General features: G+C 32.8%; 1 protein-coding gene across 2 annotated transcripts in view; it reads right to left on the bottom strand.

Moving 5' to 3' along the window:
• Positions 1 to 14,454, bottom strand: part of LOC115217695 (ryanodine receptor) — a 323,697-nt gene that overhangs the window by 42,485 nt on the left and 266,758 nt on the right. For both annotated transcript variants that reach the window (XM_036507726.1, XM_036507727.1), the window contains exons 66-76: positions 14,052 to 14,130; positions 11,011 to 11,100; positions 10,453 to 10,590; positions 9,467 to 9,532; positions 7,611 to 7,686; positions 5,959 to 6,082; positions 5,103 to 5,334; positions 4,790 to 4,908; positions 3,650 to 3,760; positions 2,860 to 3,098; positions 1,796 to 1,877 (exon numbers count right to left, since the gene is read on the bottom strand). In XM_036507726.1, the coding sequence (XP_036363619.1) occupies positions 1,796 to 1,877; positions 2,860 to 3,098; positions 3,650 to 3,760; positions 4,790 to 4,908; positions 5,103 to 5,334; positions 5,959 to 6,082; positions 7,611 to 7,686; positions 9,467 to 9,532; positions 10,453 to 10,590; positions 11,011 to 11,100; positions 14,052 to 14,130 (1,356 nt within the window). The remainder of the gene's footprint in view (positions 1 to 1,795; positions 1,878 to 2,859; positions 3,099 to 3,649; positions 3,761 to 4,789; positions 4,909 to 5,102; positions 5,335 to 5,958; positions 6,083 to 7,610; positions 7,687 to 9,466; positions 9,533 to 10,452; positions 10,591 to 11,010; positions 11,101 to 14,051; positions 14,131 to 14,454) is intronic.

Below are 14,454 nucleotides of genomic sequence, written 5' to 3'. Positions count from 1 at the left end.
AGAAGGGGCTCCAGATTTGTTTGCTAGCATTTTTCAATTTCTGATGTATGACAATGGCCTCTTCGTGGGAGGAAGTAAGCATTAGGATATTGTCCATGCATTTTGAGAAGAAGATGAAGGAGTGGCAGGTACTAAGCACCATGTGCTTCGACTGGTTCATGGATGTGATAGTCAGAAGTCTTGATGGGCTTGATCCCTAAGGTTTACTGATTAAAGAGGATGAGAGAAAGAGAGAGTGTGTGTATGTGAGAGTGTGCATGTGTGTGTGAGAGAGAGAGGAGATAGATAGATAGATAGATAGATAGATAGATAGATAGATAGATAGATAGATAGATAGATAGATAGATAGATAGATAGATAGAGATAATGTGTGATTGAAGGCTGTCAATATAGAAAATTAGAGAGGGCAGCATTGAGAATGAAGGATGGATAACAACGGAAATGATTCTGAGTAATAAGAAGGATAAATGGTTTGAAGGAGAGTCAAGTGGAGCATGTAGTTCTGTTCAGATTTAACTACAGCAGCATAACATTGTGGTTAGAGTGATGATGAGTACTGGAATGTGCTTATAGATACACATAGTGCTTCCAGAATCTCAGCTTTGCCAAGGTAGGTGGGCCTCCTCGAGAACTGCAAACTGCCAGTCATTATGGCTCTTTGTTTTCTCTTCTATGAAGTTCAAGATCCTGATATCAGCCTTTACTACATCATCCCAGGTCTTCCTGAATCTTCATCTTCTGCAAACTCTGTCCACATAAAGTGATCAGCACTTCTTTATACAGCTGTTCTCATCCATATGGACATCTCCTCTCACATGTCCATATTACACATATCCATAGTGCAGTCTTCCTTCTTGCATACTGCACCTAAATCCACTCATGCCCACTTTTTCTCTGGGCACATTTGTATTTTGCTGTTCATACACACTTACACTGCACATCCAATGGAGCATGCTTGCTTCATTTCTCTTCAGTCTTCTCAAGTCATCTTTATTCATGGCTCCATGCTATGTGTGTGTCTCCTTGACATAACACTATACTTGTAAATAGCACAATACTTGTTATGTCTTCTTGACATAACATAGCACTTGTCATTATCAAACAAGCAATGGCATTCGATTTCAATCTTCCATGAAAACATATCTGTCCGTGGGAAAGTTTTATCTTGTATGGAAATAAGTGAGGGTTGATGACAGGATCCAGTTCTAGAAAATCTGCCTCACGAATTCTGTATAACTCATGCAGGCATGGAAATGTGGAGATTAAAACAATGATGATAATGATAGTATCTTATATAGGTGTATTAATATTATATATATATCTATATATCTATATCTATCTATATATATGTGTATATGTATATATGTGTGTGTGTACATGTGTGTATATATATATATATATACATACACACATGTACACACACACATGAACACACACATACATATACATACATGGATTCATATGCATATATATAAATGTATACCTCATATAAATATATGCTTATATATGCAAGCATATAATCATAAGCATGTACACAAAAAGAGACACATAGATATAACCTAACACAAACACACAGCTAAAAAAAATAATTATGTAATTATGTAATATTTATTGATATCAGCAATATAAGTTATTAGATATTTATCTTGTGATTAAAATGCAGTTAAAATATGCATATGATGAAAAATGAGAAACAAATGGAATAAAATGTTTAGAATGAGTGCCATTTGGAATACAGTTGTTGTAGAGTTTTTGCAGAAATATGTTCTAAAGAAACAGTTAAATCAGAACTTACCGATGAGAAAATGAAGAACCACTCATACCAAGTGAGAAAAGAGCATTTAGAATTCGATAACATGCGAGTTGAACTTCACCAACTGAGGAAGAAAAAAAACGAAGACATGTCATGGAATGATTTTTGAATAAGTTTTGGAAATTTTTGGCATGTTTGGTTGTACTAAATTTAGAAATAATCTATTTGAAATTACCCTCAATAAATTAATGTGTTGGGATTTTGTAAAATCGGAAGTGCTAGATTTCATGTTTAGATATAGCAATGAGAATGTAGATGAAAAAAGAAAGAGCAAAATTTCAAAGAATGTACACCAAGGCAAAACAACACATATTGTTTAGCAAATGATGTGTATGAGACATTTTGGCATGGCTGTTTTGGTTTCCATCTATTTGGCATTGCTAATTTGATGCCAAATAGGTACTCCATTTCATAGTAATTTATCATAATGTAATACATATTTATTCTCATTGTTTTAAATTAATCATATATTATCTTATAGCTCAAAATTTTGATGGTGCGATTGTTTATTTTAGAATGTCATTGTAGGGTGGGTGAGAGAGGTCAGATCTGGTTGCTTTGAGTATATATTTCTTTACTACCCACAAGGGGCTAAACACAGAGAGGACAAACAAGGACAGACAAACGGATTAAGTCGATTATATCGACCCCAGTACATAACTGGTACTTAATTTATCGACCCTGAAAGGATGAAAGGCAAAGTCGACCTCGGTGGAATTTGAACTCAGAACGTAACGGCAGATGAAATACGGCTACGCATTTCGCCCGGCTTCCTAATGTTTCTGCCAGCTCACTGCTTTGAGTATAAAAAAGGAAGAATATTTGGGCTGGTTATGGCCGGTTTAAATGCCAACAGATTAAGATGATATTGATTATAAATATGTTTTGTGCAGCTATGTGAAAAATTAAGTGAGGTTTACTCTGGTACTAGCTTTAGTTTATTCAGCAAAATGCTAAAAACTCTATATGAGAGTTGAAACATGTAGGCTTTTTCTCCAGTAGAGAATGAAATAAAATAAATGAAAAGATTTCAGTAAAGTACGCACCTAATATATCAGCTCCATAACTATTGTGGCCGAGATGTTCAAATAAGGATGAAAGAACAGGAAGAAGGACCATATGGACATAGTTAAGGCTTGTGGCACCTCTAGTGATAGTTCCTTTGACATGGCTAAATCGACCTTTATGAAGATTGTCCATTAAATTTGCCAAGTCAGCAGCAGCATTGTTAAAAAATGGCATAAAGTGAGCCCTGATTATTTCTGGTGAATTTTTCACTACGGACCTGAAATGGAAACAGTTATAATTATTACATATGTCTTAGGTAAGAAAATGTCAAAGACAAATAATGTACTAGGGATGCACAATAACTCAGACCAGACCCAGTGCCTAAAATCTGATGTTAAGTGAAGGGATATAAGATTCCCAAAAATAAGTGTTGACTATAGGTGATGTATGGGTAAAGCTCATGTGGGTATAATACAATAAAATATGATTTGTGCTTGCCTATACTGAATCACTATGAAATTTCAACCTCTGGATTCTCTTAGTTTTCCATTAAATTTGTATATCTTTGTAGAATTTTCTTTATAATTATGTTATAAATGATTTGAAGCCTTATGACTGCATTCATATTTTATTTTATTATGTTATCATACATACATACTTTTTCAGTTATTTCTTGTAGGTTGAGTGACCATGTATAAACTTCTTCATTAGCTCAATCAAAAGTTAAAAAATTATTCATTGATAAAGCTGTATAAGCAATAAACTTTCTTGTAAAAAGAGACTGAAATGACAAAATGCAAATATTACTTAAAAATTGTGTTTACATACCTTGCATCAACAGCCTGGACAAGCACTTGTAAGCACCTGACAGATATGTTGACATCATGACCAAAGGCATTAATTTTGCTTCTTAATGCTTGGGCTAATTTACAAAAGAGACTGCCGAACAGAAAAAATGACAAAAAAAAATTTAATCAATATAAATAATCAATTTCATGTAATTAAAAATCCAATCAATATTTTTTAAATAGTTGGCAGAGGAAGAGATGTGTCTCTGGTCTTTGCAGACCATCTTACATTGATGAGATGAATGTGGTCGATGTTCAGTTTCAACCTCTACAGATCTCATTGAACACTTATAAATTTAGAAATTAGTAATATTGGTTTCAAATTTTAGCATAAGGCTAGCAATTTTAGGGGACGGGGTTAAGTCAACTACATTGACTCCATTACTCAATTGGTAATTATTTTATCGACCTCAGAAGCACGAAAGGCAAAGCTACCTTGGTTAGCATTTGAACTCAGAATGTAAAGATGGAATGAAATGTTACTAAGCAGTTTGTTCAGTGTGCTTACAATTCTGCCTGCCCACCACCTCAGAAATTATTAAGTTTGAGTTCTCTACTGAAATAAAGGAAGAGTCCAGTGTCCATTCTATGTGCCTTTCAGAGAAGAGACTTGAATATCCTAATGAAGCTAACAGTCTATTTTTTAATCTTTTACATGTTTCAGTCACTGGACTGCAGCCATGCTGGGTTACTGCTTTGAGGGATTTCATCGAAAAAATTGACCCCTGTACTTATTTCTAAGACTGGTACTTATTCTATCAGTCTCTTTTGCTGCATCACTAAGTTATGGGAATTAAACCAATAACTGTTGTTAAGAGGTGTTGGGAAACAGAAATACACACACACACATACATGTATGGCAGGCTTCCACACAGTTAGTTTCCATTTATCAAATTTACTTATAAGGCATTGATTGGCTTCGACTATAGCAGAATACTTGCCCAAGGTGTCATAGAATAGGACTGAATCCAAAACCACGTGGCTACAAGGTAGGAAATAATTTTAAAGATATGACACAATAATATAAGGGCTCTTTTTTCTTTCTGTTGTAGTTTCAGCTCGGAGCTGTGACCATGCTGGAGCACTGCCGTTCTTCATAATAAACAAAGATTATACTTACGTGGCAGTCATTTCTTTTTCTTTTGACGATGCCATCCCTGATGAACTTGGAGAAGTTGGTGATGCAATAAAATACAAACGGTGAGCATGGAAATACCTCTCCACAAATGGTAAAACAACCTGCCATTAAAGGAAATGTATTAAGAAATGATTCTTAATAAAGTTGAGAAGTAATGTTCTTAAAAACACAGCCATGCCTATACCTATAAAACTTCTTTAATAATTCTAAATTAATAATCACATTTTAGTTAATTATAACATTATATTTTAATGCTTTATATGACATATTGAAGCAAAAATAATGGAAAACTGACCTTCCCAAAGAATTTTACATCTTCTGTTGCTGTTGTATAACTTTCTCGTCGACTGAATCGACTACTAGGCTTGGTTTGTTTCATGTTAATTGAGGCTTTGTCCAGATATTCTAAAAGCTTCTGTAACAAACTGTAGGCAAAGCGTTTCTCTGTGGCTGATACAGATGCACCGCCATCATTATCTTTGCCATGTCGAGATGAAGATTCATGTGCATGTTGAGACATACTGCCACTAGAAAGGAATAAATATTATAACAGCCATGTTTATTTACTCATTTCACCTTGAGGTAATGTAGCTAAAATATACCTAATAATTATCAGTTTTTAAAAATACATATATTTTAATAACAAATAGATGTAACCTTAGACCTTAATAATGCAACCTACTCTCCATTTCATAAATCGAATGAATATCTTAAATACATAAATATTAATTCAAATCATCATAGATCATTACTTAAAAGTATTATAAATAGTATATCTACTAGAATATCCAACCTATCTTATAACGAAGAAATTTTTAATAATCATAATATATTATTAAAAAATATATGTATATTTTAATAACAATATACTAAAACTAGATGTGAAAAATAATCCTATATTCTCTATGTTTAACAACCTGTGGAATAAAGAGTAAATTCTTAAAACATTACAGATGAAAGATGAAATTTAGTTCTCAGCATATGGAACTGGAACAAATATAGAAATAAAAAAAAAAGGTATTTTTTGATAAAATATTTTTCAAGTCTGTAGTAGACAAGCAGTCGTTTATTTAAGTTATCTAAATTATTTTCTTTTTAATTTACTTATTTAAAAAATTTATTTAATATTTACATATTTGTCTGCTACTTACCAACTGATTCTAAAACCTAAAAATTGCAAAAATTTGAGGAGTTCTTGTGCTTGTTCCTTATCTCTTTTCTTCTCGTGATCTGTCAGACTATCATATGGTACCAACAGTGGATGAATTCCTCCACCTAAAATAGAAGTCAAAGACTTGACATTATTAACAAAAAATATCGAAGTATTACTGGTTAAAATATCAGTTACTGTCCCACTTGTCTACCTTGAGCTCATGTGTGTAAGAGAGAGAGAAGGTTGTAGTTAGATTGCATTGATAATGGGCTGAACTACTGGAGAAGCTAGTTTATATGTAATCTCTGGTGCTGTGAAATGACAGGGTAAAATGCTTAACTTGCAATGATCCACGCAAAACGACACTGTATAAAAGCATATAAACAAAGGTACACATCAAAAATAAAATTTTCTCTGCAAAATATTGTGGAACTTCACGTTATAAACCTAATATATTTCCTATATTAGTACACAAACTACACACCTTCAATTCCTGGGTTTACTACATTAGGTATGCTAGCACCCACTTTAATATATATTACAGCATTGTATCATAACTTAGAAGATCTATCTTACTTTCAGAAAACATAATTCAGTATCACTGTGGTCCAGTCTTAACTGCAATGGTCACACTCTCAATAAATATGCTTTCTACAAGATGACAGACATCATATTATTTAATGTATATCGTTCATATTAGATGGGCTGGTGTCCACATGCCGATTATTTTTTTCACTATGTTTTGGCTGTTGTACACTCTAAGAAGGCTGCAGCATACAACTGAAACTTAGTGAAAGTGACAGTCAAAAATGAGGATGCAGTCCAACTAATATAAACAGTATATCATCATCATCATCATCATCATAATCATTTAACGTCCGTTTTCTATGCTGGCATGGGTTGGACGGTTTTACAGGGGCTGGTTAGACAGAAGACTGCACCAGGCTTCACTGTCAGTTTTGGCAGGGTTTTTACTGCTGGATGCCCTTTCTAACAACAACCACATTACAGAGCGGACATAATATAAATAATAGTAATATACATAATATAAATTCCCCATCTGAGAAATATAGAACTGTATTAATCATATTATTTATATTATTAAAGATACATGAGACTGCAAACTAGCAAAATTATTACATTAGACAAAATGTTTAACAGGATTTCTTCTGACTCTTTATGAGCTGTGTTCAAATTCTGTTAAAGTCCACTTTGCCTGTCATCCTTTCTGGGTTGATAATTTAAGTACAAGTCAAGTGCTAGGGTTGATGTAATCAACATACCCCAGCCCCTAAAATTACAGGCCTTGTGATGAAATTTGAAACTGTTATACTATGTACACCATCTCAAATGATTTCTTTATATCTGATGTAGATCAACCAGGGCTGGTCAGGATTAAACATTAATATTGATTTCAAATTTTGGCCCAAGGCCAGCAATTTCATGGGAGGGAGTAGGTTGATTACATTGACTCCAATACTCAACTGATTCTTACTTAATTGACCCTGAAAGGATAAAAGACAAAGTTGATGATGGCATTTGAACTCAGAACATGAAGATAGATGGAAAGCTACAGAGCATTTTGCCTGATGTTCTAATGATTCTTCCAACTCACTGCTTTAAACAATAATATTAAAACTGGCAACTTACCAATTGATTCTAAGTCTAATTTCTTTTGTTTAAACCAAACTTCATGCATATTTTCTGCCAGCCTTTCTGCCAAATTCTGCAAATCAAGTAAAAATATATTTTAGAAATCTGGCTAAAATATGCCAAAGTAACACAAAGACCGAAGACATTCAAAGAGCAGAAATTTAGAGATAGCATTTCAGGAATATTTTTTTTATATCAAAAGAACTCATTAAACATATTAGGTTATAATGAGATGTGTAAAGGTTTTTTTTGAAGAAATTTTCTAATAGATTCTTAGAAGTTGAAATCAAAGAATATATGAAAAATTATTTTTAATTAAAAATTAATGTTATATTGAAAAACTGATTCCATGAATATTTTCATGCAAAGGAATGGTTTCCATTTGTTTGCATTGACCAGCTTGTTATCTCTTCTTTTTTTTTTTAAGAAAGGAACAATCTATTTTAAAATTGTTGTCTAAATTATGCAAAAATGAAAATAACACTGATATCTCATTTTAACAGATATATATATATATATATATATATACCAAAATTGCATAAAAATATCTTGAAATGCTAATGAGTAAATTTATTCAATAAAATTGCCATTGGCTTCAACCATGGGCCATGGTCTCCAGATGACTTCGGAATCTCCTGCAACTCTTCTGGACAGTCACTTTGTTTAAGTTGGTGAATGCTTCAATCCTTGCCTTCAGTTCATCTTTAGTGTTACAAGGAATTTTGTTGTCCCCTCGCCTAGCTGAACCCCACACATAATAATCAAGGGAGTTGCAGTTTGGGGAGTTAGGTGGCCAGATGTTAGGGGTGATGTGGTCGCAGAATTTGTCTGACAGCCGTGACTGGGTTCTCCTGCTTCTTTGGAATGGTGCAGAGTCCTGCTGCTAAACAGAATCTCCTAGCAGTCACCCTCTTGACCCAGGGCAGCACTACCTCCTCCAGGCACTTGATGTAGGCCTCCGTGTTGAGTGTGAAGCCTTGTTGGAAGATGAATGGAGACATAACATCACCATCACAAGTGATCAATCCAAACACCATGATGTTGACTGGTTGTTTGATTTTTATCACTCTTGGTACATGTTTTGGGGACAAGGCAAGCCAACAGTTGCTCTGTGTCTTCACCATCTGAACCTGGCAGAAATTTTTCTTATCTAAGAAAATCCAAAGCATGTTTGGTTGGAGGGGATGCTTGAGTTTGTTCAAAAGTTTTGTAGCACGGTCTTTCCTCTTGTCCTTGATGGCTTGGGATAAAAACTGACCCTTTCTCATTTTGAATACCAAGTGTCTTCATGTACTACCTGCCTGATAAGAAACTCAGATACTCCCGTATCCCTGGTGATAGATCTGATTGACTTAGAGGGATCGTTGTCAATCATAGATTGGATCTCACCAACAAATTCAGGATTTCTTTTCTTATCAGAACAATCAGATTGAGTTTTCCAAGCTGCTGTACCTTTGTAATCACCATTAGACTCATCCAACTCTTTCTGAATCCTCTGTAGATTGACACCCAAACACTCTGAAATGTTCATATTGGAGCTTCCGATGCAAATGCCAAGCAGTACAGCATGTTGTTTCCAAATTTCTGGCATAGTGAATTGCATCATAGTGCTGTTTTTCTCACAGATGGTGCCCAAGTGACCCTACTATACTGTATAGTCAACGAAATCAAAAACAAACAATGCTCATGCCCGAAATTAAAAATATAAAATGGCGACAATTTACCCATTGCACCCTGTATAATTGAATGTCTTTGTGGCAAATTATGCTGGCATATGATAAAATTGGATCAGAACAATTATGTTTTACTTCTTTATATCAGATACTGTGATGCAAAATATAAGTAACTCTTACCTGCATTTCTCGTGTTACAGTCATATTACGGAGATCATAAGGTCGAGGGCTGTAGCCTTGATCATGCTAGAAAAATATGACAAAAACAAAAAAATTCACGAAAAGCTATACAAACATTCATACAAGCAATATATATGTTATACTCTGACTTATCCATAATTATTTGTCTAATTTCAGTAATTTTAATTGTTTTAACATTAAGGTTACTCTGTCAAATATAATTCCTAGTTTTTCAAATTGCTTTTTTTTCTATTAATTATGCATTATTTCTTAGCTTCAGGATTTTGATGATGAGTTTATTTATTTTTACAATGATATTGTAGGGTAGGCTTTGATTACAGGAAATACTAAATGTATGATAACTAATTAAGATTATTAATTTAGATATTTACAAGTTATTATTTATAGCTTTGTTTACTTTGAGTTTAACTGTTAAGAACGAATTATTTCACAGTCTCTTGAAGTTTCTAAATTGTTACAATGTAAATAAGATATTAGTGATTAATAGATTAAGTAATTGGATATTAGAAATTTGTTTGCTCATTTTTACGTCTGTTTTTCTATGCTGGATTAAGTTAGATGGTTACTTAGGTTAGATGGATATTTAGGTTAGATGGGTATTATGTGAAGCAGAATTTTTACACCCTTACCTAATTTAAGATAATTCAAATATATTCTGACAAAAGATTTTAAATTTTATTTTAGAGCTTTACAAATTTAGATCTAAAATTTATCATTTCTGTGTAGTGTTATTGAAATTTAATAAATTTTGCTAAATATATTGAATAATTTATATATTCTTTGAAAATTATTTGATTTATATAAAAGAGTAAAGAATTTGTACATTTTGAAAAATCAAAAGTTTTGAAAAAAAAAAAATGGAAATTTCCTGAGCAAACTGGCATTGTTAATTTCTTATAACCACCAAGCCTATCCCTCCCCACAGGCATGTTAGGAAAACTCTTGTAAAACTGATGTAATCTTACTACATTTGATTTTGAAGCTCGTCTTTTGATGCCCTCATTTGACTGTAAAACTCTGCTGTCTTCACAATCCAAAGACCATCCAAGTGCTATAGTGCACTTCAAGGAATTCCTTACTGGTTCTGTGTATTTGAATTTTTCCTGTAAATAACAACAAAATAATGATTATGAAATTTTCAAAAATGCTTCAAAAATTTAGCATTTAAAAAAAGTAAGGAAATACAATTGAGCAGATCTTTTGATATTACTTTTGAATGTATATTTATATATTTACACACATACACTCATACACACATGCACACACACACATGCATGTGCAAACACACATATGCATCTATAAGCACAACTATGTGCATATGTGATGTATGTGTGCATGTATTTGTGTGCATTACTTTGATATAGTGTCTAATTGTGTTCCTTTATAAAGGATCAAACATTCTTGAAATTTTCTGCTACAAAATGGGTAGAAGTGTAAAAGAACATCTTCTTAAATAAGTAGTTCACAAACCACTCACACACACACACACACACACACACACACACACAATGTAATCAACATACTGCTTCTGTAAGAAGATGATATGGTTTCAGTGATGGATGGGTTTTCTTGTCTTCATTATATTCGGTTCCATAGACCCAGGCCTGGTCAACCTAGAGGAGACACAAATAGACACAAATAATAAATTGCAAAGGATTTATAAATGGATCAAAACATTTCTTTATATATATATATATATATATATATGTATACACACACACACACACACATATATATAAATATATATATATACACACACACATTAGAAAGACAAGCTTTACATTAAGACATTAAAGTTATCTGATCAATTTCTCCAATTAGGGATGTGTTAAAGGCGACTGTTATTGGCATTAATGTTTTTTAATCCTGACCAGCCCTAATCAGCCTGACCTATGAAAAACACTTCTCACTCATTATCAGCCCATGTTTTCTTTTATGCACTACATTGGCCAATGTGCCTCTACTTCTTAGAGACAGTAGGATGAGATTTGAGGGATAGCTGGCTGCTATGTCTAAGAGGTTAGTGACAGTATATGGAGAGCCTTTTATGATAAACATAAGGTATGATGCCATCAGTTTCATAACTGAGCATCAGGAACTTAGTTGTTGTTCAGTCCAAGAGTAACCTTGATGGAGCAGACTTATGCTCAAATGCATTACATCTGTGACTATCCCATCTGTCTAGAGATCTCTGGGACTGCGTTATCAAATATTTCCTATTCTGATTATACTGGGTTACTATTCATTAGGTAAGCCATACAGTCTTTGGTTCGATAGAAGTTGAGTTCTAAAATGTAGTCAACCTAGTTCTTAACTTTTTGGTTTATTAAAACTCTCATTTGGTAAAATGTTTAATTAATAATTCACAGGTTTTATAATGCTGATAATTTTTAGTAAGAACAAAATAGCGCTATATCTAATTATCATCAACAAGAAATTGTAAGAACTTTGTAATAAGTAAACACAAAAAACAAATAAATATGTGAATTTGATGCAGCTTTTTCTTTGATATTCCTTAATTTAGAATCTAAATTTCAAATTCTGCCTCATATGAAAAAATAATTATATTCATTGCATTGATGGTTATCAATTGAGAACAAAATGTATTTGAAAACTTTGAAATAGTTATTTGATAATACAGTTAGAAATTAAATGAATAAACACTCATTTGATACTACTGTTAGCAATAAACATTAATTTGGGAATACACTAAGGAGTTATATGAATAAAAGAAATTTTGATAATTCTGCAAGGAATTATAAGGATATATAATTTACAAATCATTTATTATGTTCTTGAGAATTTACCATTTTTGCTTTTCAGTTGAGTACACATTTATTGGATTGACAGATAAATTTGTTCATTTTTTCTTCCTTTTTATTTAATTTTTTCCAGTGTTATTTGAGTCAACATGAAAATATTTTCATTATAGTGTTTTATGGATTTTCGTGGATCTTTGAAATTTGAATAAATTTTACCTCGTTTCAGACATAGGAAAATATTGGGTTGTCCGGAAAGTTTCTTGCCGATTTATAGTAGCTTATCTTTCGACTTATTTTAGAACATGGTTGAGTCCATAAAATAGGATCTGACTATACCTCCATTTAGAGCACAGTTTAAGCTATCTTTTTGGGGAAGAATGTTTATGTTTATGTTCCTATAAGCTGTGTTAATTCTGTAACCCTTTAAAGTGGAAGATAAGAAAGTTCATTTTTGGCACTTGATGCTTTGGGAACCAGACAAAAATTAGTGCAGCTCAGTTGGGATGTGTTACCCCACCCTCCATATTCAACAGATATTGTTCCTTTGGATTTCCACTTATTCAGGTCTCTGCAGAATGGTCTGAAAGGTAAAAATTTCAATTCCTTGGATGATATAAAAAGATACCTTGATGAATTCTTTGCCATGAAACCACCTCAATTCTGAGAAGAGGGTATTTTCAAGTTAAAGGAAATATGGAGACGCTTTGTGCAACAAAATGGTTCATATTTGGCTGATTAAAAATGTAATAGCAAGTATTTATTGACCTTTTTCTTTCCTTTAAAAATCGGCACAAACTTTCCAGACAACCCAATAGAATACCAAGTAGAAAAGGAAGAACGAATTTATTTGATTACCCAATATATATTATCACCTCAGAATTTACTTAATCAAGGAAATTATCTAAGAATTGATTTACAACGGTGGTTTCAAACCATATTTTGTCTATGGACCTCTTTGATTCCTATTTTACTTAGGTGGACACCCCCTAGCTATTCAATCTTTAAAAAATATTTTTATGATTAAATATCAGGAATTGTATAAAAATTGTTAAAGATATTTTGTATATAGTAGAAATGTAACCAATTTATTGCACATAATTTTTTAACCCCCAAGAATCATATGGACCCTGGTCTTGAACCACTAATTTAGAATGTCAAAAACACATACTTAGTGCATTAGGTACTGTCTACTAATGTTTTACAAATACTTTAATTGTTTGAACATTTGCATAAAAGTGTCTGAAAACCATGTTTCAATGATTTAGCTTTCACTTGTACCACTAAACCTTTCAGTCTTTATGTTTCATGAATACAAAATAATTCATACCTTCTATGTGTACAATGAGATATTAATAATTGATCTCAAGGCCTGAAGCACTTTTTATGATATTTTGAGTTGAGCTATAACACTTCTAACACAGTTATTCCATTATTTCATCCTGTGATGCACTTGCACATACTACTAGTGGTGTTTCTTTCGAATCATTAGGTGTTTTCAAAACTCAGATTCCCTCACTCCAAGTGACCTAGCTAGTGTTGACCAAACCCCAGCTTGTGTCCAGTTAGTACTACCTCTGACAGCTCTGCCTTTTCCAGGGCTCATGCCTCCTGATTCACAGCCCCCTTGAGGTATTCTCTGTTACCCCCACAGCTAGCTTAATGGCTTTTCACCTACTTGATCCCATGATGTCCAGTATGTTGTAAGCTCTGTTGATGGATTAATTAGCACAGAAAATTAGAAGAGAATATAAAGTAAGGAAATCAATTGAAGTTCTTGTATAATTTTCTTAATCAATGCTTACCTTTTTAACAGCCCAGCAATCATGATAATGCTCTGCAAATTTTGAAACCACAGCTTCTAGAGCAGGATTTAAGTTAATGCTGTGAATTGAATGAGAATTAAAATATTATAACAAACACTCTGCACAAATAAATTATGTTAAAATTGCTTGATTACATTGCATATTTATTTCTTGCACCACCAGGTAATTTTCATGACAATCACTACATTCTTATTATAGAGGAATGCAAAATAGTTTCTTAAAGCTTTTCTTCATGTGCTTGTGCTTATAAGACACAATTATGCCAGCTAAGTGAAGGAACATATAAATTACAACTACTAAATTTTAAAGGAACAAGAATTTAACATAAGTTACAAAATAATGTTAATGAAATTGGAATAAAACAAATTTTGGTATTTGTTTT

Source organism: Octopus sinensis, linkage group LG11 (assembly GCF_006345805.1).
Source record: "Octopus sinensis linkage group LG11, ASM634580v1, whole genome shotgun sequence".
NCBI classification, from domain to species: Eukaryota; Metazoa; Mollusca; class Cephalopoda; order Octopoda; family Octopodidae; genus Octopus; species Octopus sinensis.
Note: the sequence above shows the minus strand (reverse complement) of the source record. Positions and strands in the feature narration are given on the sequence as shown.